The sequence below is a fragment of the Saccoglossus kowalevskii genome, chromosome 2, assembly GCF_978046115.1.
Source record: "Saccoglossus kowalevskii chromosome 2, keSacKowa6.1, whole genome shotgun sequence".
In the NCBI taxonomy this organism is placed as follows: domain Eukaryota; kingdom Metazoa; phylum Hemichordata; class Enteropneusta; family Harrimaniidae; genus Saccoglossus; species Saccoglossus kowalevskii.
This window is the reverse complement of record NC_140642.1, coordinates 23,964,087-23,988,455: the sequence shown is the minus strand read 5'-3', so window position 1 is coordinate 23,988,455 and position 24,369 is coordinate 23,964,087. Positions and strand designations below refer to the sequence as shown.

The following is a 24,369-nucleotide window of genomic DNA, read 5'->3' as shown; positions in this document are numbered from 1 at the left end:
ATTTGAACCTATGCTTTCAACGTGCAATTTGTTTTTTAACGAAAATTAATAACCCGAATGAAGCCGAGCTTCTAAAATAATGTTCGGAAGAAGTCGTGTTCAAAATGGCTGCGCCCGGAGAAGAGATTGAGTGTGACATGGATCCCTTCAAAAAACAATACAAAAAGTACAAACGAAGGAAACCACCGCCAGATTTGAGTGAAGTGATCGATTTCGATCACCCCGACAGGTTCCCGGACCAGGTAAACGTTGTCATTTACGTATTACTAGTACTTAATTGTAGGCATTCATGCGCCTGAGTCGATAGAGCCATAATTTGTGTATCGTGTTATGGATATAACCAGATTGGTCAGCAACACGTTTCTGGCAAACTGAAACAGAATGAGATATGTAGATCAGCTCAAATTTCAGTGCATTGTGGTGCGAGACGAATATGTCCTGATATTAGTTTATTCAAGTTCAAAATATATACAGGTACAATACATCCTAGATTGCGATTTTTATAAAGAGTAAAGAAAAGTCTTGTTTGAACTTGAAGAATGTCATATCATTATAAAAACAAACCAGAATGACCAGAACTTTATATATACATGCAATTGCTGTACACTGGGTTGCATGAAGGTGTGAATTAATTTTATGGATATTTGTATATATTTACAAAACATTATAAACAGTAACTCTATTTCATTTTCTCTTTTTGTTCTGTAATTTACTTTATAAGATAAGATAAGATAACAGCTTTATTACAACCGTGTAGAAAATTTTACATTTCTAATTTGGTGTTTAAAATGTAATAAAGTTAATAATGAATGGACTCTGTCTGAAATAAATATTAATAATAATAATTTATTTCAAAATATACTTCTGATTCATTCAAATCCAACTGTAGAAACCATTTAGTACCGGGTAACACCCATTACCCATGAGTCTGTGTGGTTTCTTCAATCATTTGTCGATATACTGCTATGAATGCAAAAGATAGAATCTATCAAATTGTTTAAAATGCTTGAGATTACAGTATTTTGTTAAAATAAATTGAATAAAACGCAAGTACGAGCAGTAGCATTTGACACAAGACATTAAATTGCAAAAAGCAAGACCGTTCAAAGGGAGAGGTTAAAGTTTAACTACAGTAAAGTTCTATATAGGCAATATTCATCCATTAAGGCTTTTGATTGGACAAGTAGTTTTCAATAATTTATAATTATTTGATGTAAAACAAATTCATGCCTTCACAAAAACCAGTGTATGGGACCAATGTGATTCAATTGAACAATAGAAACCTCTTGTTTCAGTCTGAATTGTGAAATTTATAAACATATAGGGAATGCGTTTGTTGCACTGAGAGTATACAAAGGTAAAAAGTAATAAACAGGGAGGCTTGGACAGGGAAATATGACCAAATATGACCAGGTCATGGTCAAATCATCTGATTTTTAGTTGATCACTGATGGTGTAAAAATACATATTTGATGTGTGCTACTGCGTAAACCTTGATTATTACTTTTTTGTGATTTTGGAATACTTGTAAAATTGTATAGTTTCGAATGAAATAAATAAAAGAATTGTTACCTAATACTGGTAATGTCTATTGATTAATCAGTCAGTCAATGCTTGGAGAATGTGGTTAGTCATGAAAGAAATATATCACAGAGGTTACTGCAATTTGCATATTAATTAACCAATATTTAACTTTTCCACCAATATCTCAACTACTTACCACATTCAATGAAACTTGGTACATAGATACTTAGGGATAAGCCATAGACATGTTCAGTTTATGGTTAAAAGCTTAATAAGGCCACACTGATTTAATTTTATGGATGACATCCTCTGGAGACCCCAAATCTAATGTGGAAGAGAGCGAAAAAAAAACAACTGCTGCTAAAACCACAGGACTACGGAGCTGGTATAAAAATTACGAATTGAACTACAGAACACAGTGTATCATAAAAACAACAAGAAATAAATAAATATTAAATAAAGAAAAACTTACTGTATTGAAAAAAAAAATTGAATTAAAAATGAACAATAAGTTTGTCAACAGCAACCTGGAAATTAACTTCTTTGACATTCAAACTACAGCTTTTAAAGTGACACTTTCAGATAGACTAAGTGTAGACACAAATGCTCTAGACCTACTTCAACTATGTAAAAAATTATAAGAGGCTCAATATTGAAAAAAAAACACCAACACAAATTTGGATGCAGAAAATTATGTACATGTATCTTCATAAAAATTTGTCATATGATCAAAATATTACTGACTGTGTGTGCAAGCGAATTATCCAAATCAGAAAATGTAATAAAAAATAATAAGAAACTTTTCTTCATCTCAAAAGCGGACTTCGGCCGAGGAGCTTCCTCTGCTTTTGTTGCAGTTTTGTCGGCTTCAATGCGGACAAAGCAGTCGAACTGACTTGTCGCCTGACTGTCTTTTAGGCCACCATAGGCCTCCACTCCTCTCCCATTTCTCTCATCATTGCAGAAGAAACGCGGGACAGCCACTCTGGACAATATGTCCTTAAAGTTGTCTGGACGAAACTCGCTTGCCGCTACCAATCTCTTGTATAGCTGTGTAAACGTCACATCTCCCTGGCTGACATCAATTGCGTACCAGTCTACAACAATCCCTCCGTTTTTCCTCTGAACTTTTATGCTCACGTATTTTGGTGGCGTGGTCGCCATGTTGGAATTCCCGGCAACGCAATACGCATATGCAGAAGGTCATTTATGTCAAAATTGGCACGTTTTGAGGTAGTACAAAACAAGTTTTACGACAAGCCGGCGCTTTGCGACAATATGAGTCGGCAAGTTCTGGACAGAAAACCAATCTGTGGAGACTCGTCGTCGGAAATTTTTTTTTTTTGTTTTTTTGTTGAGAACAGGCGAAAACTAATGCGCGCGCAGATGTCATCCATAAAATTAAGTCAGTGTGGCCTAATTACCTAATTTGCATAAATTAACCAATTTAGAGTTGTTTCACAGGGTAACTTGAGAACCACCTATGAAATTTGAATGAAACTAGTAAATACCTTCAGCACACAGGAGCTTTTTTTGATTTCTTTTTTTTTTATCACCATTATTTGTGGTATATTGCACACTGAGTGAAATTGGACCATTTTGAGTATGAAGGGTAATATTTCACTATGTGGTCTGACATGATGTCGTAAATGATTTACTTTGTTTTTAGATATCTAAATTTCCTCTGAGTAGCAGTGATCATTTCAAGAGAGAAGAACAAGTACTTAGAAGGTTTGGATTAACACCAGTAGATAAGTGGAAAGTATATAGTCTGAAGAAATCACCAGGTACTATCACTGTATGTTTCCATAATTAAAAAGAGATTAAACAAACAAAGTATTATTCATTTTCGGTCTTATGTTGTAGAACAAATTACTGTCTTCTATTAATTTTGTTAGTCATAACATTTTTTTCCTTCATTGTGACATTCTCTGGGATTCTCTAGAAGTCACAGTGACACTCAGGAATTAACTGTACTTGATTTTATCGGTGGGCTGTTCTCCGTACTGGTACTTTCAAGTTGTATGAGGAAATATGAAATTTACACCCTGCATAGTCATACAACTGAACCCATTTGGGAACTGGAATTTGAGGGAATCATATCTGATTGTTTTCATTCTAATTCTCAACATTAGGTCTCATTTACATTGTCAACCCATTCCTTCCTGGTTATCAACGATACTGGGTCAAGCGGTGTCTGCAGGACTTTCCACGTGTGCCCAATCTTCGCAACATGGATTTGTATATGGAATTGGATGATTCTGATGATATTTGGGAATCTAGGCTCAGAAATGTGTAAGTATAGATGGCAGTTTTAACCGAAAATATAATGAATCTTACTTAAACATTACTCATATTCTGTATTTGGATGCAAACTTCAAATTTAAGATATTAAATACTTGAAATCTTTAATAAAACGTTTTGAAGAAGACCTACAGCCAATGGAAAATTAGGTTCAGTTGGTCCAGAATTAAAGAAGAAATACCAGGAAAAAATATATAATCTTATGTAGTATTCACAACAAGTCTCTTCATTTTAGAGAACCATCATCGGATTCCTCCACCAAGGAAAATTTGCTGAGTAAACTGAGGTGGGTTACCCTTGGATATCACTACAACTGGAGTAAAAAAGAATACTTTGGTGACAGAAAAAAGTCTGAATTACCAACTGATGTTGGTTTACTAACACAATGTATGGCTTCCATCATTGGATTTCCACAGTATATTGCCCAAGCTGGTATCGTTAACTATTACAACATGAGTTCCACACTTGGTGGCCACGTGGATGAAGCGGAATTTGACATGACTGCTCCTCTTATTTCATTCAGGTAAAGTATGCGTTGACAGAATACTGTCAGTATCCTTATATTTTGTGCTTGTATGTATGGTAAAATATGATAAAATATGGCAGACTAGTGGATGAAATAAAATTGTACACATTTCTTGTGAAAGGCTGAGGTAATTTTATTCAAACTTGGGAGGGTAATCACACTATTTGGGTTGCAGATAATTTTTTATCTAAATTTATTGCATTTTTTGGACTGGCTGCCAATTTTGTCTTAAAATTCATTCTAACTTTAAATGATGACGTAGACTCGTTTTTTTTGCCATGAAACAATATGGCAGACTGATGGCCATGATATTTTAAAAGTGTTTTAACCATTGCTTCTCTTTAAAACCTTATAATTAGTGAGGACCATTTTCTATGTACATGGATATTTTTTTTGGAAATGATACATATACTCACTGTTAGTTGTATTTCCTTTTTTTGTAGCTTTGGTCAGACTGCACTGTACCTACTTGGGGGAAAAACTCGTTCTGTAAAACCAGATGCAATGTTTTTAAAAAGCGGTGATATAATGCTAATGTCTGGGGACTCTAGGTGGGCATATCATTCTGTGCCAAGGATACTACCTCCTCGAAAAAACAATCCTGTGCCTGAAAGTTTTAATACTACACTGAAATCTGATGGACTGACAGATGAGCTGTTAAAACCGGATGTTGAAGACTCCAGTGCAGAAGAGGCAACTGAAGTAAACAATGATCACTCTGCAGAAGATCCTCACTTGGATTTCTCGGACAAAAAAGATTGTAGTCATGGTACAAGTGAGAATATTGTAGACAAGATCAATATAAGAACTTCAGCTTATGATTTGAACGATACCAAAAACTTATCTGATGTGTTCGATCAGTTTCAAGCTGACATGGAACATCTGACACATGAAGAAAACTGGAAACCTTTCGCGGAATATCTCCCTGGGGCGAGGATTAATTTCAATGTCAGACAAGTCATGGAAGCTGGGAAAAGTTTCACAAGCTAGAATTTTTTTTATCGGTGAAAGTTTACTCTTTTACAGACCGTAAAATTCTTACAGCAATTCCAGGCACTGATTTGATGCTGAAGTAGTGCTAGATGTCGATAACTTACTACAATAGGTTACACACTTTGTTTTCAAATTTACATAAGTTGTAACTAGAAATATAAACATCGGCTACAAATCAGAGGAATGATTGACAGATATTGCCCACAATGTTTTCTATATTTGCTACAAAGTCAGGTACACCTAGACTTTGAAGGCGCGCCTGTCTTTCAGTCACTTTTGGTCGGTCATCGTGTCAATTGCGTATCTACAAATTGGCATTTGAGCAAGTTGTTTAAGCACCACGATGGATAAGCAAGGTGTCGAAAAAAACAGTTGAAGTGAGAACAAGAGTTGTCGATTTGTATTTTCGTGGACTGTCATTTGCTGAGATTAGAGATCGAAATGGTGTTTCAAAGCAGACAGCTTATAATATCGTCAAATGGGTTGTTACCACCGAGAGTATCCTGCCAGGAAACTGACAACGTTATAGACTCTGTCGAATATTATAAAACATTGCGACCGCGCATTTACGGACGGGAAATTCAACAAAAACTACTTGTGTACGGCGACCCTCCCCGAACGTGTGTTGCCAGTGATAAGCTTTTTAAAGCGATTATTTGTTGGCACATCAACCTTTTGGTTCTCGTTGTCGACAACTATTAATCGAATAACACCCATTCTACTTATGTATTCAATTTCATTATTGATATACTGGATGAAGTCGTCATAGGAAATTTGTTGCAGGCGTGATACGGATATTTCCATAGTAGGAATAATGCACTTTGATCAATAACTCTGTCATGATCAGTCGGTCAGCTGGTTCTGTAAAATAACGTTCTTTACAGTGCCACCACTTTATGCGCCCCTCTCACTGAAATAGCATTTGACGCAAATTCAAGTAAGAAATTAAGTTGAGAGCTTAGATCGTTTATTGGAAGAGAAATTCAAAACTAATGTACCGCCACTTTTATGGGCGGAGCTTCCTTCCGGTGCGCTTTAATTTGCAGACATGCTGTCTGCATTATTTGTAACAACTTCTGTAAATTTGAAAACAAAGTGTGTAACCTATTGTAGTAAGTTATCAACATCTAGCACTACTTCAGCGTCAAATCAGTGCCTGGAATTGCTGTAAATGTAGCAAGTACTACATGTATATCGATTTTTAAGGAGGTTTTACAGTTTGTGCTGTGCACTTTAACTGAAATTTTTTGTTATTTATCTTGGCTCATTTCGCTGAATTTGTAGATTCTTATTTCAAAACCAAATTGTCATCTGCAGTAAGATTTACTAGTACATTTACAAGTGTACAGTAGGTGTAAAGAGTACGGTATGCCTTATATTTGTTGTAACAATGTAATTGATAATGTGTAGCTATACACATCACAATCATGATTTAAGTCAGCTATAGAAGTTGTATTATAACCTCATATGGATGACTCTTCATTATCTTTTATCTGTATATAAACAATAAAATTAAGTTTAAATAAAATATGTAAGTATGCCAAATTTGTGAATATGTTGTTTTATAATGGATATATGCAGTGTTAAAATAGTTGATATAGCATAGTTATTAGACCAAGCTAGGAATAGCAAATATTGACAACTAAATCAATAATTTTTAAAACGACTTGAATAGATTTAATTCTAAGAAAACTGAATAAATTGTTGATATTGTTTTGACAGTTTGGTAAGTCACAACCGGTAAGTCACTTTTCAATAAAACGTTATCGGCTGTGGTCTTTACTTGTATAAATGTTGCAACTGTTGACAAGTTTTATGTTCCTGTGAAATGTACCGTGCAGTGAAGCAACTTATTTCAAGTATACGTTGATTAGTACGGTGTTGTATCTAAAGATGTCTCCATAAGGAAAAACATGAATAGATGATTAAGATTACTAGGTCTAAGTTTATATCACTACTTGATACATTTAGCAGTTGAACACAGCTAAGTGTGCCATTTTACCTTCCTCATAATGAAATGCAGAACTATGAGGGTTACCACGTCTGTCGTTATCATCACTTTCTTGTGGCCAGGAAAACTCGAGTAAGTTTTGTCATTGCAATTTTTTTTGGAGATCTTGAAAATGAGTATTTTATATTTGATGAATGAATTTCAAGATGTCTTTCCAGGAGTTTGTTACTTACCGGTACTCAGCACAGTAACCAGATATGTTTTCATTACTAGTATGTAATATAAGTCAAATTAAATATTTTTTTCCTGCTAGAATCCTAGCTTGTATTTTAAACCAACAAAATTTAGATATATTGCTGTAATATTTGGGAGCATTTATGTACTTCATGTTATATTATTCTCTATGGTACCTTTAGAATGTTATGTACTATTGAAGCTACGAAATGTAATTATACAAGTATTAACGGTAATACATATCCCCAGCATTTATTTGCCGGTAATTTATATTAGATAGTCACTGTGATAAACACATTCATTATGTAGTACCGGTATAACTACTTTTTCCACCAAAATTGTGCAAGTATTTTTCTGCTCCAAATTTTGCTGAGGTATATCGTTTCACTATTTTGAAATTTTCAGTACACATAATATTAACTGAGAAACAAGAACAACAATTAATTTAAGTTATTACCAATAGTCTCATTGTAAAACGATATTGTTAGCTCAGAATCTGAACTTACAAGAATCACGTCTGTGCGTTCATATCTACATCTCTGACATCAAGCATTTGTGCCATTCTGGATTTGGATCTTGGTCATTTATGCCTAGTTTTCATTAAAACTTGTTACATACATTTAAGTTGCATTGTTTTGCAGGTAAAATTCAAAATGGTCGACTGGTGGCCATTCTGTTATCTGTGATTCACTTTACAGTGATTACATTTCAGTTACAGTTTTATGGTTGTTTCATTAACACATCTCTTTCTTATATACCCTCAGCACGCAAACATTGTGCCAAAGCTTTACTTTGATTCCAGTGTGATCCTAGTAAAACTTAAAACCTGTATTGATGTGCAAGTAAATTGATAATTTTCCTCTGCATTTAGATTTACTCAGTTCTCTCATTGGTGGCGTGCTCAGCTCAAAATATACCAACATACAATTGTGTGGGAAAATAGTCCTAGGTATATCTTATTTTCAAAAATATAATTGGGTTTGTGCCTGCTACCATGACTGTTTTCTTCATTATTCAGATTTACTCATTTTTGCCGTTGGTGGCGGGCCCATTCAAAGTATCTGATAGAATGAAATAGTGATAAAATATTTCTTAATGTATTCTAATTTAAAAAATATAGTTGGTTTGTTACTGAATATCTGCGTAAAGGAAAAACAGGTTTCTTCTCTATTCAGATTTACTCGCTTCCGCCGTTGGTGGCGTGCTCAGTTCGAAATATCCGACAAAATATACCCGGTAGACCATAGACCCTCTTTTAGAGGGTCTATGGGTAGACATACAAAATAAAATTGTATTCCTTGTTATTTTCTGCCTTACATGTAAAATGTAATTGGCTCGTTACTGTGTTATCTGCGTTAGGCGGTAACAACAACCAATTTATTCTGTATTTAGATTTACTCATTTCCGCCGTTGGTGGCTTGCATGAACGTACATATTTCTTCTTCATTGAATTTGCACCACCATCAAATCACTGGGTGAGAATGTCATACTTTTTTTTGGAGAAAAAGTAAAATATTAGGGACATTTCTAAATGTTGTATGCAAATTAAGAAATGCTCAATATGAAATTGAATAACATTCTGCCTGAATTCACGGTTGTAAATAAATGATTACATTTATAAAAACAAACTCGGTTTCTGAACGTACGCTTTGGCGCCCTCCATCGTCAATAGTGTCTGCTTTTCGTCTATGACATTTGACCTTTATTTCACCTGACTTTCTCGTGGTGAACGACGCCAGTTGTCGAGTCAAGCACCTATCTCCTTCCTTCGTCCCCGCTGCATACAACTTATTGATAAACTATATATGGTTTTTACGTGACTAATGTTCTTATTTATTATTTATAATATTTATATATATAAGTGAAAGTGCCGTGAAGTTAAAAACTACAATGTGGACCGACTGTGTCCATATCCTATGTGTTGTTTTCCCGTATGTAATTGGTAAGTCGTTGATCGTTGTAGCGTTTGTCATATTTAGAGTATTGTTTTGTAGCCTGAATAAGTTGGGACTGAGTTTTCAAAATATTCATGTTTTTTTTTTGGCCTCTCCCCCCCCCCCATAAAGGTATAATTTGCTTGGATTATTCATTGGTTTAGTGACTCGATCCTCGAAATACAATTTCCAACGCACGCTTACTATTTTTAAAAATTGTTATCGAACTAACACATGGATTAATTTACATATGTAATATACTTTTTGGTACCAGTAGTTCTTTATGAAATAGATAAAAAAAAATGTAGTGGAGGACATATAGTTACCTCAGTATCAATAAATATTCAGTTTTCTTGACCCTGAGAGGAAATTATTGACCGCGGCACAGCTAACATCAATAATCAATTTGATGGTCTTTAAAATGAATATTGATTGATATCACAAGTTACACAAAATAAATCAAACATTTTTGTAAACTACATAGCAAGCGCAAAAACTAAATTGAGGTCACTGGATTACATTATTGACTCTGAGTAAATATTAAAATAATGAGTTTTATCAACCGCCACATTCTAGCCAATCAACATGACGATCTTACACTTGGGGTATAATAATAACATGTACGTTATATTTTTTTAAACTTCTGTTGATATGTGTATTCACCAGTCATAGAACTGTCAGGTATTATATAAACACTTGACAAAGTCTTTAAACAGATTTTTGAGATGTTGTCTATGAATGAGGTGCTACTCTCAGCATGACACTAATCTTGTTTGTTTTTTCATTATCAGGTGGGTCAGCACTTCTTTCTGTACCACCACAGATAAAACAAGAAATTGCAAGTTACAAAGGTGAGGTAAATTAGTATTCAAATTATTACCATTTTAATACATACTATTGTGTAATAAATCACTGATGTTTGACAAAATTATTTTTGTATTTATTTGATACAATGTTGCATTAACATCAGTTCAGCATAGTGAATGCAAATTTTCTGAATCACACATCAAAGTAGGCTTAAAAATCATATCTTGTTAGTATGAAATTAAATTCCGCCTTTCAGGAATACATTGTACTTGTGTAACAACTGTTTTTTCATTCGTACATCTGTAGATATTGCCAATGAAATCATCAATCTCTCTGTAAGTGGTGCCGCTCAGAACCAAAGCTACAACAGACTTGCTAAATTTGTGGATAAATTTGGCAGCAGGATTGCTGGCTCTCAAAACTTTGAACATGCAGTTGGTAAGAATGGGATGAAGTTTCAGAGTACATCATCAGTAATGTTGTAGTTGAATTTAATATTCTCGCAACCACAAATACATTTTCATGGTTTTCATAATTTACTTATAAATTTTTCAATTCAAAATTACATGAGTGGTTTTTTATTGCTCAATGTAAATTTATTTATTTATTTATTTGTTTATTTATTTGTTTGTTTGTGCATAGACTATATGCTTCAAGTTCTAGCTGATGATAAGTTGGAAAATGTACATGGAGAAGATGCCATGGTAGGTCACATGTACACATTATATATGCAAAATAAATCATTCTCATGCTATTCTGTTGTCTGCATCAGTAGTATTGCTTTGGTGAGTGATACAGTAAAAACTGGGCTGCAGAGAAAAAATAAGAATAAAAAGAGAATAAAAAAAAAAACTGTTTTCATTTGAAATCTGTCACTCAAATCCAAAGAAGATGATTGGCTCAGAAAAAACCTCCCCCAATTCCATACATAGTTTTATGATTGGTCATCGCTTTCCTATCTTACAATGATGAACACGAATAATGAATAGTATTTCTTGACAGGTGACACACTGGGTGAGAGGAAATGAGTCTGCTACCATGCTAAAACCAAGAGTGTATAATTTGGCTATGTTGGGATTAGGTGGTAGCATAGCAACCCCACCTCAAGGTCAGTAGCATAGCAACCCCACCTCAAGGTCAGTAGCATAGCAACCTCACCTCAAAGTCAGTAGCATAGCGAACCCACGTCAAGGTCAGTAGCATAGCAACACCGCCTCCAAGGTCAGTAGCATAGCAACACCACCTCAAAGTCAGTAGCATAGCAACACCACCTCAAAGTCAGTAGCATAGCAACACCACCTCAAGGTGAGAAGTATGGGGGAGGGGGTCACCACCACAAGGTCAGTAGCATAGCGACACCACTTCAAGGTCACTAGCACAGCAACACCGCCTCAAAGTAAGTAGCATAGCAACACCGCCTCCAAGTCAGTAGCATAGCAACACCACCTCAAAATCAGTAGCATAGCAACACCACCTCAAAATCAGTAGCATAGCAACACCACCTCAAAGTCAGTAGCATAGCAACCCCGCCTCAAGGTGAGAAGTATGGGGGGTCACCACCACAAGGTCAGTAGCATAGCGACACCACTTCAAGGTCACTAGCACAGCAACACCGCCTCAAAGTCAGTAGCATAGCAACACCGCCTTGAGGTCAGTAGCGTAACACCACCACAAGGTCAGTAGCATAGCGACACCACTTCAAGGTCACTAGCACAGCAACACCGCCTCAAAGTCAGTAGCATAGCAACACCGCCTTGAGGTCAGTAGCGTAACACCGCCTCAAGGTCTGTAGCATAGCAACACCACCGCAAAGTCAGTAGCATAGCGACACCACGTCAAGGTCAGTAGCATAACAACATCGCCTCAAGGTCGGTAGCATAGCGTCGCCACCTCAAGGCCTGTAGCGTAGCAACACCACTTCAAGGTCAGCAGCTTTGCAACATCGCCTCAAGATCAGTAGCTTAGCAACACCACTTCCAGATGAGTGGCATAGCAACACTACCTCAAAGTCGGTAACTGCAGCAAGACTACCTGAAGGTCAGTGTCAAAGCAACATGGGCCAGGGACATCACGTCAAGGTTTGTAGCATAGCAACATGGACCAGGGACACCACGTCAAGGTTGGTAGCATAGTAACATGGACCTGGGACACTACGTCAAGGTTGGTAGCATAGCAACATGGGCCAGGGACACCACGTCAAGGTTGGTAGCATAGCAACATGGGCCAGGGACACCACGTCAAGGTTGGTAGCATAGTAACATGGGCCAGGGACACCACGTCAAGGTTGGTAGTATAGCAACATGGGCCAGGGATACCACGTCAAGGTTGGTAGCATAGCAACATGGGCCAGGGACACCACGTCAAGGTTGATAGCATAGCAACATGGGCCAGGGACACCACGTCAAGGTTGATAGCATAGTAACATGGGCCAGGGACACCACGTCAAGGTTGATAGCATAGTAACATGGGCCAGGGACACCACGTCAAGGTTGGTAGCATAGTAACATGGGCCAGGGACACCACGTCAAGGTTGGTAGCATAGCAACATGGGCCAGGGACACTACGTCAAGGTTGGTAGTATAGCAACATGGGCCAGGGACACCACGTCAAGGTTGGTAGCATAGCAACATGGGCCAGGGACACCACGTCAAGGTTGATAGCATAGTAACATGGGCCAGGGACACCACGTCAAGGTTGATAGCATAGTAACATGGGCCAGGGACACCACATCAAGGTTGGCAGCATAGCAACATGGGCCAGGGACACCACGTCAAGGTTGGTAGCATAGTAACATGGGCCAGGGACACCACGTCAAGGTTGGTAGCATAGTAACAGGGGCCAGGGACACCACGTCAAGGTTGGTAGCATAGTAACATGGGCCAGGGACACCACGTCAAGGTTGGTAGCATAGCAACAGGGGCCAGGGACACCACGTCAAGGTTGGTAGCATAGTAACATGGGCCAGGGACACCACGTCAAGGTTGGTAGCATAGTAACATGGGCCAGGGACACCACGTCAAGGTTGATAGCATAGCAACATGGGCCAGGGACACCACGTCAAGGTTGGTAGCATAGCAACATGGGCCAGGGATACCACGTCAAGGTTAAGCTTACGGTCAGTACCATATCAATATCATCGTTAACATAGCGACATCCAAGTCAGTTGTTTATGTTCCATGTCTGTGATTGGATATTTGATTTGTGTATGGCATTGTATTTGTAGGAATCACAGCAGAAGTATTGGTTGTCAATTCATTTGATGAATTACATAACAAATCAAGAGAGGTAAGATTTTCACGTATTTTATTTTATTACTATGAAATCATAATTTAAACAATTATCACTCATTGGCCAAGACACCCTGTGATGAGTGGAATCAATCTGTTTTCAGATGATAATGATAGATCAATTATTGTGCCAAAAGATTGCATATCGAGTGATGCTATTAAAAATCAAATTATTATTAATTTATTATAAAATTTGTATTTCACCATTTTCACGGTACGTTACGATACAAAAAAAGAAGCACACTTCATTATGGAGGAGGTAGTTCAGTGGAACTAGTCAAGTGCCTGACCCCATTGAAGAAACATGAAATATGTATTTGGAATATTTTACCATAGGACCAGCTTTAAGTGAAAAAAATAATTTTATTCCACTATCCTGCTCCCAGTTTTCACACAATATTGGTCATTACATCAGACTTTATTCAGCTCTATTTGATAAATTTGTGTACTAGTGATTTGAAGGTACTGATATATTTTTAGTTATTCTATGCTCCTAGTACCGGTAATGCTATTTTAATTACTAATTCTTTCCTAGGCTAAAGGAAAAATTATAGTTTATAACGAAGATTATGAAGGGTATCCTACATCAGTGGCTTATCGAGATTACGGGGCTAAAGAAGCCGCAATGGTTGGTGGTGTTGCATCACTGATAAGATCAATTGCGCCATTCTCCATTCATAGTCCACACACTGGTTGGCAGGTAAGTATTATAATGTTATTATTCAATTACCTGAAATGCAAATTATTTAGCTTTTAATATATTATGTTGTTTCTTGCCATAGGATTATGATCCCAAAGTGAAAAAAGTCCCAACAGCCTGTATTACAATTGAAGATGCCCAAATGCTTGCAAGAATGGCAGCCAGAGGTAATATAGTCTGAATAGAGAACAAAATTATAATTATATGTCACTGTAGAATACTTTATTTTCGCTTGAAATTAATTTTCGCTATTTTGGCTGAAGGAATGATTCAGTGAAAATAAAATCCAGGGAATATACTTTTTTTTCTATATTTTACATTCAATTTGTCAATATTCAGTGAAAATAAAATCCACACAAAACATCAAAAAAGTCTTTTCAGCGAAAATTAATTCCAGCTAAAATAAAGTTTTTCACAGTACGATGGTGCACTGCAGGGATGTACACAGGATGTACCTTAAAGGAAAAAGCCAATGTATTCATGCCACAATCTTACAACATGCAAATGTGAACATTGCCCAGTAGACCCAGAATAAGTTGTCCATCTCATTGTGGGGAAAATGCTGTGAATCACAAGATTCATTCAGTTTTTACTATGTCTTATTTCTTCGTTGAAGTCATTTTGTTTTTTCTATCCTGAGGAACAAAAATTGTGATTCATTTGAAAATGGAAGCAAAATCTTTACCACAAGTGAAATCTCGAAATACAATAGCTGAAATTAAAGGAAGCAAGTATCCAGAACAGGTGAGAAATAAAACACAGAACTTTATGATTAAAGGAGTTTATTTAAGATATAATAATGGAAACATTAATGAGTGCAATTTGTTACCTGTTCCAATCTAATATGGCTGACTGGTGGCCATATTTAGTAAATTATATTAGGTTCATTGAATAAATACTGGTATGATTGGTTTCATTTCAAACAAACTTTTGGTTTACAGATGGATTTTGTTCAAACTTGGTATATACATTAGACATTATAAGACCTTGATGTACATCATTTTGTTTTACAATCTGATTCAAGATGGCCGAATGGTGGCCATTTTTGTGTTAAAAAATACTAAAAATCAAGCATTTCTTGGCTATTTACAGATGGATTTTGTTCAAACTTGGTATATACATTAGACATTATAAGACCTTGATGCACATCATTTTGTTTTACAATCTGATTCAAGATGGCCGAATGGCGGCTATTTTTGTGTTAACAAATCCTAAAAATCAAGCATTTCTCGGCTGTTTACAGATGGATTTTGTTCAAACTTCTTATATACATTAGACATTATAAGACCTTGATGCACATCATTTTGTTTTACAATCTGATTCAAGATGGCTGAATGGTGGCCATTTTTGTGTTAAAAAATCCTAAAAATCAAGCATTTCTTGGCTATTTACAGATGGATTTTGTTAAAACTTGGTAAATAATTTTGTTTTTCAGATAAGATTCAAAATGGTCGATTGGGGGCCATTTTGTGTAATGAATGTGGTTCTCGTGCCATATCTCTGAATTGCTTTCACTGATAATGTTCAAATTTTAAATATTCATTATACATCATGTCATAGATAGACAGATATATTGGTTTGATGATCCTATTCAAAATGGCCAAATGGTGGCCATTTTTGTGCTAAAAAATCATCAAATATCAAGCATTTATGGATGGATTTCGTTCAAACTTAATACATACATTAGACATTACGGGTTCCTGATGCACGTCATTAAGTCTTTAAAGTTTCTTAACAAATATTTGACTAGGGTGAGTAGCCTAATTTGCATATTGCAATAATGTATTCTGTCTCAAAAAAAAAATGGTAAAAAAAACGGGTCCGATACTGTTCTTTCTTTTCACGATACTGTTTCCCTCAAGCTGGGCCGTTTCCAGGCCATTGTTTTGCAATGATGAATCAGAACAGAACAATTCGTGTGAACTGATCGATCCTAACTTATTATCTGGATACTCATATTCACCTGCGGATACTTCGGCCTACTTTCAAGCATGAATATAGAAGGAAATCGATGATTTTTTTTCAGTATCGTTCCAGACTTTGCAAGAAATTTATATAATAATCACAGTGATCACTACTATTGGGTTCAAAAATTATTTATGATCATTCAAAATATAGTGGCCATGGCTGTCGGTTCAACCCAGTCAGTACTGGGTTCAACCCAGTACTGACCTTCACCGCTATTGCGACGCCACAAGCAGAGAAATAGAAAGGTGAATCCTCACGTCTACACTTAGTCCGTGTATAAGGCAGACACGCGACAGCACAGCAAGGAAGTTTGTCAGTTTTATTCAAGATATAAATTTTCTATTTTACGCATTGAAGCTACACAACGTGACTGAAAGCACTTCCAATGTGATCTATTTTGTAAACAATCTCTTTGCACACGACTCCCAGTGTCTTCTCCTCGAGCAGACAGTAATGTTTCATATTTGTTTTCGCATGGTTTCCATCTTACTCAAATAAAATGAAGCAGTTGATTCCTATTTTACTTAGTGTTTATTCTTGTTTGATATTTTTAAACAAAAATGCACTCATTAAACAAATAGTAAATATGTGAGTTTTTTGTTTTTGCCGAACGAGGACAAGGAAGACAAAATGGTGGTAGTTTTGTGTAGGGTCGATCGCGATCTTCAGTTTGTATCAAAAGCACGTCTCACAAATGAAATATTTTTTTTGAGTGATAATTTGATAGAAATTAAACAAATTTCAATCGTTGGCATATGTAAGGGCTGGTTCACTTAATTTCAAAGGTTCAAAGTCCGGACGAACATTAAACTATGATGTTTTTATTTATCTGTTCTAGGTATGTTTTTCAAAATGCCCATATCAAAATCATGCGTTTCCATATACAGTAATAATAATCATCTTTATTGTTATCGTATCCGCTATGGGACTTTGATTGAAGAATACAATAAAGGTATAGCAATGAAAAAAAAATTAAATGAGATTAAAAGAGTATAAAACAAATGTATTAATAAAATATAATAAATGAAAGTAAATGTTTTTATTCATTTTGAGGCAGCTGGTAGTACTTTTTTTTTGGTTGTTCTCCCTGATTTTAAAACAATCATCTATGTACTTAGCAATTTGAGGAGCTAATTTGTTACTACCATTGTTTAGTATTGCAACTATTTTTTCTTTGTCAGGAAATTTTGGAGGTAGCATCAAATTTTTGAGAAGCTCATTTCTTTCTTTTTTATAGAGACCGCATTTAAGAAGGAAGTGCTCTTCATTTTCTATTTCGTTTAATTGACAAAACTGACATTTTCTTTTTGAAATGTCAATGTTTTTATGTTTTTATGTCTTTCAGTTTCTATTCCTAACACATGAGCACTAATTCTTAGTTTGGTCATGGATGACATGTGGAAGGGATTTTACACAGTTTCTAAATATTTTTCAAAAGTGAATTTTGTTTTTAGATGTCTGTATGTGCGGAGTTTATTCTGATGTTTGTCATAGATGTCATATGATTATGTATGTCATAGATTCTCAGACATCTTGATCAATTTTATTGATGGATTGACCTACATGCAATTACATTAACTTATTAGGCAAAGCCTATACCTTTATAATACATGCTCTGATCACACGGGAGCTATTTACAGTTTAACTTTGATTCATTATTGTAAATTACTTTATTTCAGCTGGATTTAATTTTCGCTTAGCTGACATTTACTGTTTATTTTCACTGATATTTAAATATAAAACAAAATATTTTGACTGATTAATTTCTTCAGTGAAAATAAATTATAAGCCAGTGAACATTATTTTTGAACTCACTGTTTAATACTAATGATGTAATCACCAGATTTGTTTTGTTTGTGTTTCATCAGATTGTTCTAATAAGTGGTCATTTAGACAGCTGGGATGTTGGACAGGGTGCGATGGATGATGGCGGTGGTGCCTTCATTTCTTGGCAGGTAAATCAATCTTAATAAATCATGTTACTCGCATTTGGATCTTAAATTATTCACAAATGAATGAAAACTGCTTAAAAGAAAGTTATCCCATTCTCTGTAAATATGCTAGTTCAAGATGTAACCCAAGATGTGGATTCTACTCTGTACAAATTGCTATTACATGTAATAGATGAATTGCATTGTTCCTTGGCAGGCACTGTCTCTAATGCGACAGTTGGGTCTGAGACCAAAGCGAACTCTGCAGATGGTGATGTGGACAGGAGAAGAAGAAGGAGGATTAGGAGGCCAGGCTTATTACAATACACACAAAGCAAGTATTAAATTACGTAACATTTGTATCAGGCACAGAAATGTGTCAAATCAGCATAATAATTTTTTCTTCAGTAACCATGCTTACTTTGATATATTCCATCATTTGTGTTCAAGTTGTGATGACAAAGTGCTGTGAATGAAATACCCAAATTGTGTGTGTGTGCATGTGCACTTCTAGTGTTCATGCACAGCCTTAGCATAGGCTAATAGATCAAATATCGTAGCCTGTGCTAAGAAAACATGCATGAACGCTTAGCACGGTCTAAGTAATGCCGAGTCCAGAAAAAATCTGGCCTGTTTTTAAGACCAAGTCCAGATCCTTAGCATGTGCTAAAGAAGTGTGCATGAACGCTTAGGATGGGCTAAATGTCCAAAACATTTGGAAGATTTACTATTATATTCATAACTGTTCTTTTTGGTATGCCATTACTGACATGACAATAAACACGAGCACATGAAGAATATGTTCCAAAAAAAAATGAACTGATGATGAAATTCTGTGCTGCTTCCTATTATTCTGCAATCTGCACTTTATAAATTTAATTTGGTATTGTTTTATGATGTAGAACTAACATGTATACCTTCCTAGTTACTGTACTGTGTAATCATAGTTAAAATGACTGAAAATTTGTGCATATTCTTAACAAGTTTGGGCGTTACGTAGCCTGTGTTACACTGTTTCCTCCCGTGCATGAACACAATTGGGTCGATCCGATATGCAAACATACAAGATTGGCTACTATTAGTTGTGTTCACGTTACACGAAGTACGGGCTAAGATTTAAGCTGATTTAGGCTTATCTAGCATATTTGCATTTTGGCTAGACCCAATTGCGTCCACGCACAGGGAGGGCCAGTCGTTAGCACGGGCTAAGGGGTGCCATTAGTCAGTGACCTTTGGTAAGCCGCTATTTACGAACGAAAAATGGATGATACGCGCTAGGTTCTATTTCTGCTGCTGGCATGTTTCGTTCTAATTTTGAAGCGACGTGCACAGGAACGCGAGAGAAGACTGACCCAACTTATTTGGATGCACATAAACAGTATACAACGGGCGTAACAGAATACAGAGTTTTATTAATGCATGTCGCAGACAGCGAACCAAATTTTTTTTGTCTACGATTGGAGCTGCTGTACGCTCTACTACTACAGTGACCCGATTAGTGTGGAAGCGAGCGCGGAGTAATGACTGGTGGAATAGTGTCGTTATACGAACATGGGACAATTTTCACACCCAAAGGTCGCCGCAGAGGGCGCTTAGCCCTGGGCTAAGCGTTCGCGCATACTTCGTTAGCCCGTGCTAAGGTCTAGACCGCGTCTTAAATTCGGATCAGATTTAACCCGTACTTAGCATTCTTTTGCCCGTGCTAAGCGTTCACGCACGTTTTCTTAGCACGGGCTAAGGAATTTGACCTCTTAGCCCGTGCTAAGGAGCTGTGCGTGAACGCAACTATTGTGTGTGTGCATATGTATTGTGTGTTTATACATGGCGTACATAATGATGTATATAAATCTCCCCAACCCTCACATTGTAAACATACTTTTCCACAATGTTCATACCAGTAATATTTTTCAACAATCCAACAGAAGAACATTAGTAACTACAACATTGTGATGGAATCAGATATGGGTACTTTTACACCAACTGGAATCTGGTTTACAGGTAAGAACAAATATTGTTTATGTACCGGTAGTTTGTATGCAGTGACATTTTTCATGACTTAAAACTTCAAGTCACTATAATGTATTATTTTAATACTTGAAGTGCATAAAATACATTGAATCTAAATTAAATTGGGCCACCTACAGAATATTGCAATTCACAAATTAAAATACACAGATACCAAGGCAAAATCAACCAAATTTATTAGTAACTGTTTATCAACACAAATCTTGTAATATATGTGGCATGTCGATCTCCGTCCTTTAATATTTTGTTTTAGAAATTTTAATTAATTGAATCACAGAATTTCTCTTTATTCTGTATTTATTCCAGGCAGTGTCACACATCGTGTTCTGTGAATGGCACCTAAGATGTCAATGTTAATGATCTAATTATTATTCATAAATATCTGAATTGGGAATAAAATTCTTTATAATAATAAGCCTTCTTAAGACTATCATTCTCACAAAAACTGACATAACCTTGATTTTAAATACAACATTTTATACTAAAATTTGCGTTTTTATTGTTTATCACCAGGTTCTGACGCAGCCCGTGCCATTGTTAACACAGTAGTTCAATTACTAAAACCAATCAATGCAACCATGCTGTATAAAGGAGCGGAGGGCACAGATATACAACTATGGATGAATGATGGAGTGCCAGGAGCATCACTTGCTAATGAACATCCGGAATATTTCTGGTTTCACCACTCTGATGGTAAGCATTACTGGAGATCAGGTTGTACACGACACAGATATAAGCCCTCTAGTGTCCATTCATAGAGATGTGGCTTAAGAGCCTATATGTTCCTGGTGAACACATTTCATTGTGTAAAGATCTACGACTGGATGTGTTATTTTGACTTTATCAACATTTTTTAGCTTTTGGGACATTATTATAAGCCCACATATTTTAGATAACAACATCCCAAAACTGAGTGACAATCAAAAGACCTTATGTGAAGGGCTTTTGACTATTAATGAATGTTTTATTGTACTTCAGTCACTCCCTGCCTATAAAACTCCAGGTAACGACGGCCTTTCTGCAGAGTTTTATAAAGCATTTTGGTATATCATTGGTACACCGCTATTAAACAGTTTTAATTCTTCATTTCAAAAAGGCCAGTTATCCGCTTCTCAAAAACAAGGTACGATAACGTTGATTGCTAAAAAAGGCAAAGACAAAACTATGATTCAAAATTATAGACCTATTTCCTTAATAAACGAATTTCAAATGTCTTGCCAAAAATAATAAATCCAGATCAGTGTGCATATGTGAAGGGTTGTTACATTGGGGATGCACTGCGTACAGTGCTAGATATAATGTGGTTAACAAGACACCAAAATAAACCAGGAGTCTTGTTATCACTAGACTTTCAAAAGGCATTTGACTCTGTTAACCACAGTTTTATCATAGCAACGTTAAAAGCATTCAATTTTGCTAATGATTTTATTAATTGGGTATCAGTATTTTACAAAAATATTACGTCTTGTGTTATGAACCATGGTAGGTCAACTGGCTACTTCCCAGTGGCTAGAGGGGTTTGCCAAGGTGACCCCTTATCACCTTATTTATTTGTCACTGTTATTGAGTTGTTAGCCATAGCAATTAGAGAAAACCCAACTATAGAAGGTATCTCTTTTTTTAAAGAAGACATTTAAACTTGTAATGTACGCAGACAATATATCATGTTTAGTTCATCCATCCTCAATACAAAGTACTTTTTTCATGGTCAATAATTTTGGTAAATGCTCTGGGTTAAGGTTAAATAGGGACAAAACAGAAGCACTTTTGATGGGTTATGGCCACAAACCGAAAGATAAAAAGGATATTAAAACGTCAGATGGGTTAAGGATTCTGGGTATTTTTGTAACTTATGAGAAGCTTTTCATTTCTGAGAATTTCAATTTAATATTGACAAAATTAAAACAGTTATGTGGCTTGTGGTCTCTGAGGGGGTTATCAGTTATTGGCAAAATTCAGATTTTAAAAATACTTGGTATCCCAAAATTTGTGTATGTTTCGACAATGATCTCAACCCCTAAAGCAATTATAAAGGCAATTAAAAAAATTTAATTTAATTTCATTTGGAAAGGTTGTGACCAGGTTAAAAGAACCTCTTTAATTGCGGGTATAGAGGATGGAGGCCTGAACATGGTAGAAATTGAATCTTTTCTAATAGCACAAAAATTGAAATGGGTTCTACGATTGTTTTCATCAAAACCAGCTGGTTGGAGAAACATTATAGAACCACTACTAATTATTAAAGGGAGTAGACATGTATAATCTTGTAATTTTGATGTAGAAAGTTTGGTAGATAATTTACCACCATTTTATGTTGACATTATTAGAGAGTGGTCAGATTTAATGCACCATTCCCCCAATTCTGTGTATGGAATTGACAATCAAGCGTTGTGGAACAACTGCTTTATAAAAATTGCAAACAAACCAGTTTATTTTAAATCTCTGGCAAATCGAGGCATTGGTCGCATTGTTGACCTAATTGATCAGAATGGGAGTTTTCATAATTGGCAGTATTGGAATACGAAGGGTATTACACTGATTGAATCCATTCAAATAAAAGGTCTTATAGCAGCTATATCTAAAGATTGGAAGCAAATTATTTTTAATTCAAGACATGCCTGGTTTGAATCTGATTATAATAGTACTTTTGGGAAGGAGAGTACATTAATATTAAATCCTTAACAACAAAAATAATTTACAAAAAAATATGTAAACAAATAATTGAGCCACCCTCGATAGTGCAAACATTTAGGAACTCTTATGATATCTCAGCAGAACATATTCCTGTTATCTTTAAATTACCATTCATAACTACTATATCAAGTGCTCTGAGAGCATTTCAGTACCAAATTCTTCACAATTGCCTTGTTACAAACAGTAAGTTGTATAAATGGAAATTAGTTACATCATCTTCATGCTCTTTTTGTCATGTTAATGACGAAACCTTACATCACTTGTTTGTAGGTTGTCATTTTGTGCAGGAATTATGGGAATTGGTGCAAGAACAGTTTGAAGTAATTAGACATATAAGTTGTAACTACAAAAACATCAGTTTTGGAATATACAACTCGCCAAAAAACAAAATGTTAAATCATACCATAATTTTATTCAAATGGTTTATTTATTTCTGTAGAACAAAAAACAAAATGTTGTCTTATGCATTTAGGATGTTTGTTCTTTCCAATAGACAAGTTGAATATGAAATTGCAAAAAGAAATAATAAGGTCATCTTTTAAAAAATGGGAGAAAGCTGAAAACTAGCTTAGTAATTAAACGCTGTATTCGTACACCAGATCATCTTTTGTTTTTGTATTTCCTTTTGTAAGTTTGTTTTTGTGTATGTAATTACTTTATTCGTATAATAAAAAAAAAAAAATAATAAAAATAAAAAAAAAAAATAAGCCCACAAGTAAAGGTTCCTTTATAACATATGTAAAGTATGTGATAAATGGCAGTGGTCGCTGCATTGCGTCTTTTCCAATATGGGACTTGTAATGATGTGTAAAATGCATTGTTTGTTTACATGATATTTGAACATGCACTGTGCAATGATCATCACCCATTAAAATGCGTCGTATGAGTATGAATGCACCAATTTTGCTCAACATTCCTGTTAATTTAATTTTAGAAAAACAGTGCACAACGAAACCTTTTATTACACAAAATAAACCCATATTTCATTTGTTTAAAAAAAAATGGCTGTGGGTGATACGAAACTGCATTTGGCCAAAATTAACAAAAAAACAATATGCCGTCCAATTTCAATTTCTTACTCACTGTACTGACTAACAGTTTTGTAATTTTATTTTTCAGGTGATACAATGACTGTTATGGATCCTCATCAAATGGATCTATGTGCTGCTGCCTGGGCTGTGGTCTCTTATGTCTTAGCTGATATGGAGGATATGTTGCCAAGATAAAGAAGATTGACTGGGGCTATGTCATCACAATGCACTTATGTCTGTACTTATATACTCAGGCTGAAATACCATTTGGAACACAGATACTGTAAAACCATTTATTTTTAGGCTTTTAATTTCATTGTTTTGAGCAATTTCACTGGGTTTTTAATTTTACAAACTTGGCAGAGAAACACTTTGTTCTATTGTTATTCTACATGTTCACATATATTTAATTTAGTGAATTTTACTTATCATTGGAAATAAAAACCAGTGAATAATTAAA

General features: G+C 35.5%; 2 protein-coding genes across 2 annotated transcripts; both read left to right on the top strand.

The window, feature by feature from the left end:
- Positions 1 to 44: 44 nt before the first annotated feature.
- On the top strand, positions 45 to 5,456 carry LOC100369152 (nucleic acid dioxygenase ALKBH1-like). The gene is made up of 5 exons (XM_002741326.3): positions 45 to 242; positions 3,194 to 3,311; positions 3,660 to 3,819; positions 4,064 to 4,351; positions 4,798 to 5,456. The coding sequence occupies exons 1-5, from the start codon at positions 105 to 107 to the stop codon at positions 5,342 to 5,344; spliced, it is 1,251 nt and encodes a 416-aa protein (XP_002741372.1). The 5' UTR covers positions 45 to 104; the 3' UTR covers positions 5,345 to 5,456.
- Positions 5,457 to 9,256: 3,800 nt separating this feature from the next.
- On the top strand, positions 9,257 to 24,369 carry LOC100369739 (carboxypeptidase Q-like). The gene is made up of 14 exons (XM_002741330.4): positions 9,257 to 9,474; positions 10,258 to 10,317; positions 10,580 to 10,711; positions 10,916 to 10,977; positions 11,276 to 11,381; positions 13,497 to 13,558; positions 14,096 to 14,260; positions 14,343 to 14,427; positions 14,901 to 15,004; positions 18,097 to 18,183; positions 18,377 to 18,493; positions 20,082 to 20,157; positions 20,698 to 20,877; positions 23,998 to 24,369. Exons 1-14 carry the CDS (start codon positions 9,423 to 9,425, stop codon positions 24,102 to 24,104), a joined length of 1,395 nt encoding a protein of 464 aa, XP_002741376.1. The 5' UTR covers positions 9,257 to 9,422; the 3' UTR covers positions 24,105 to 24,369.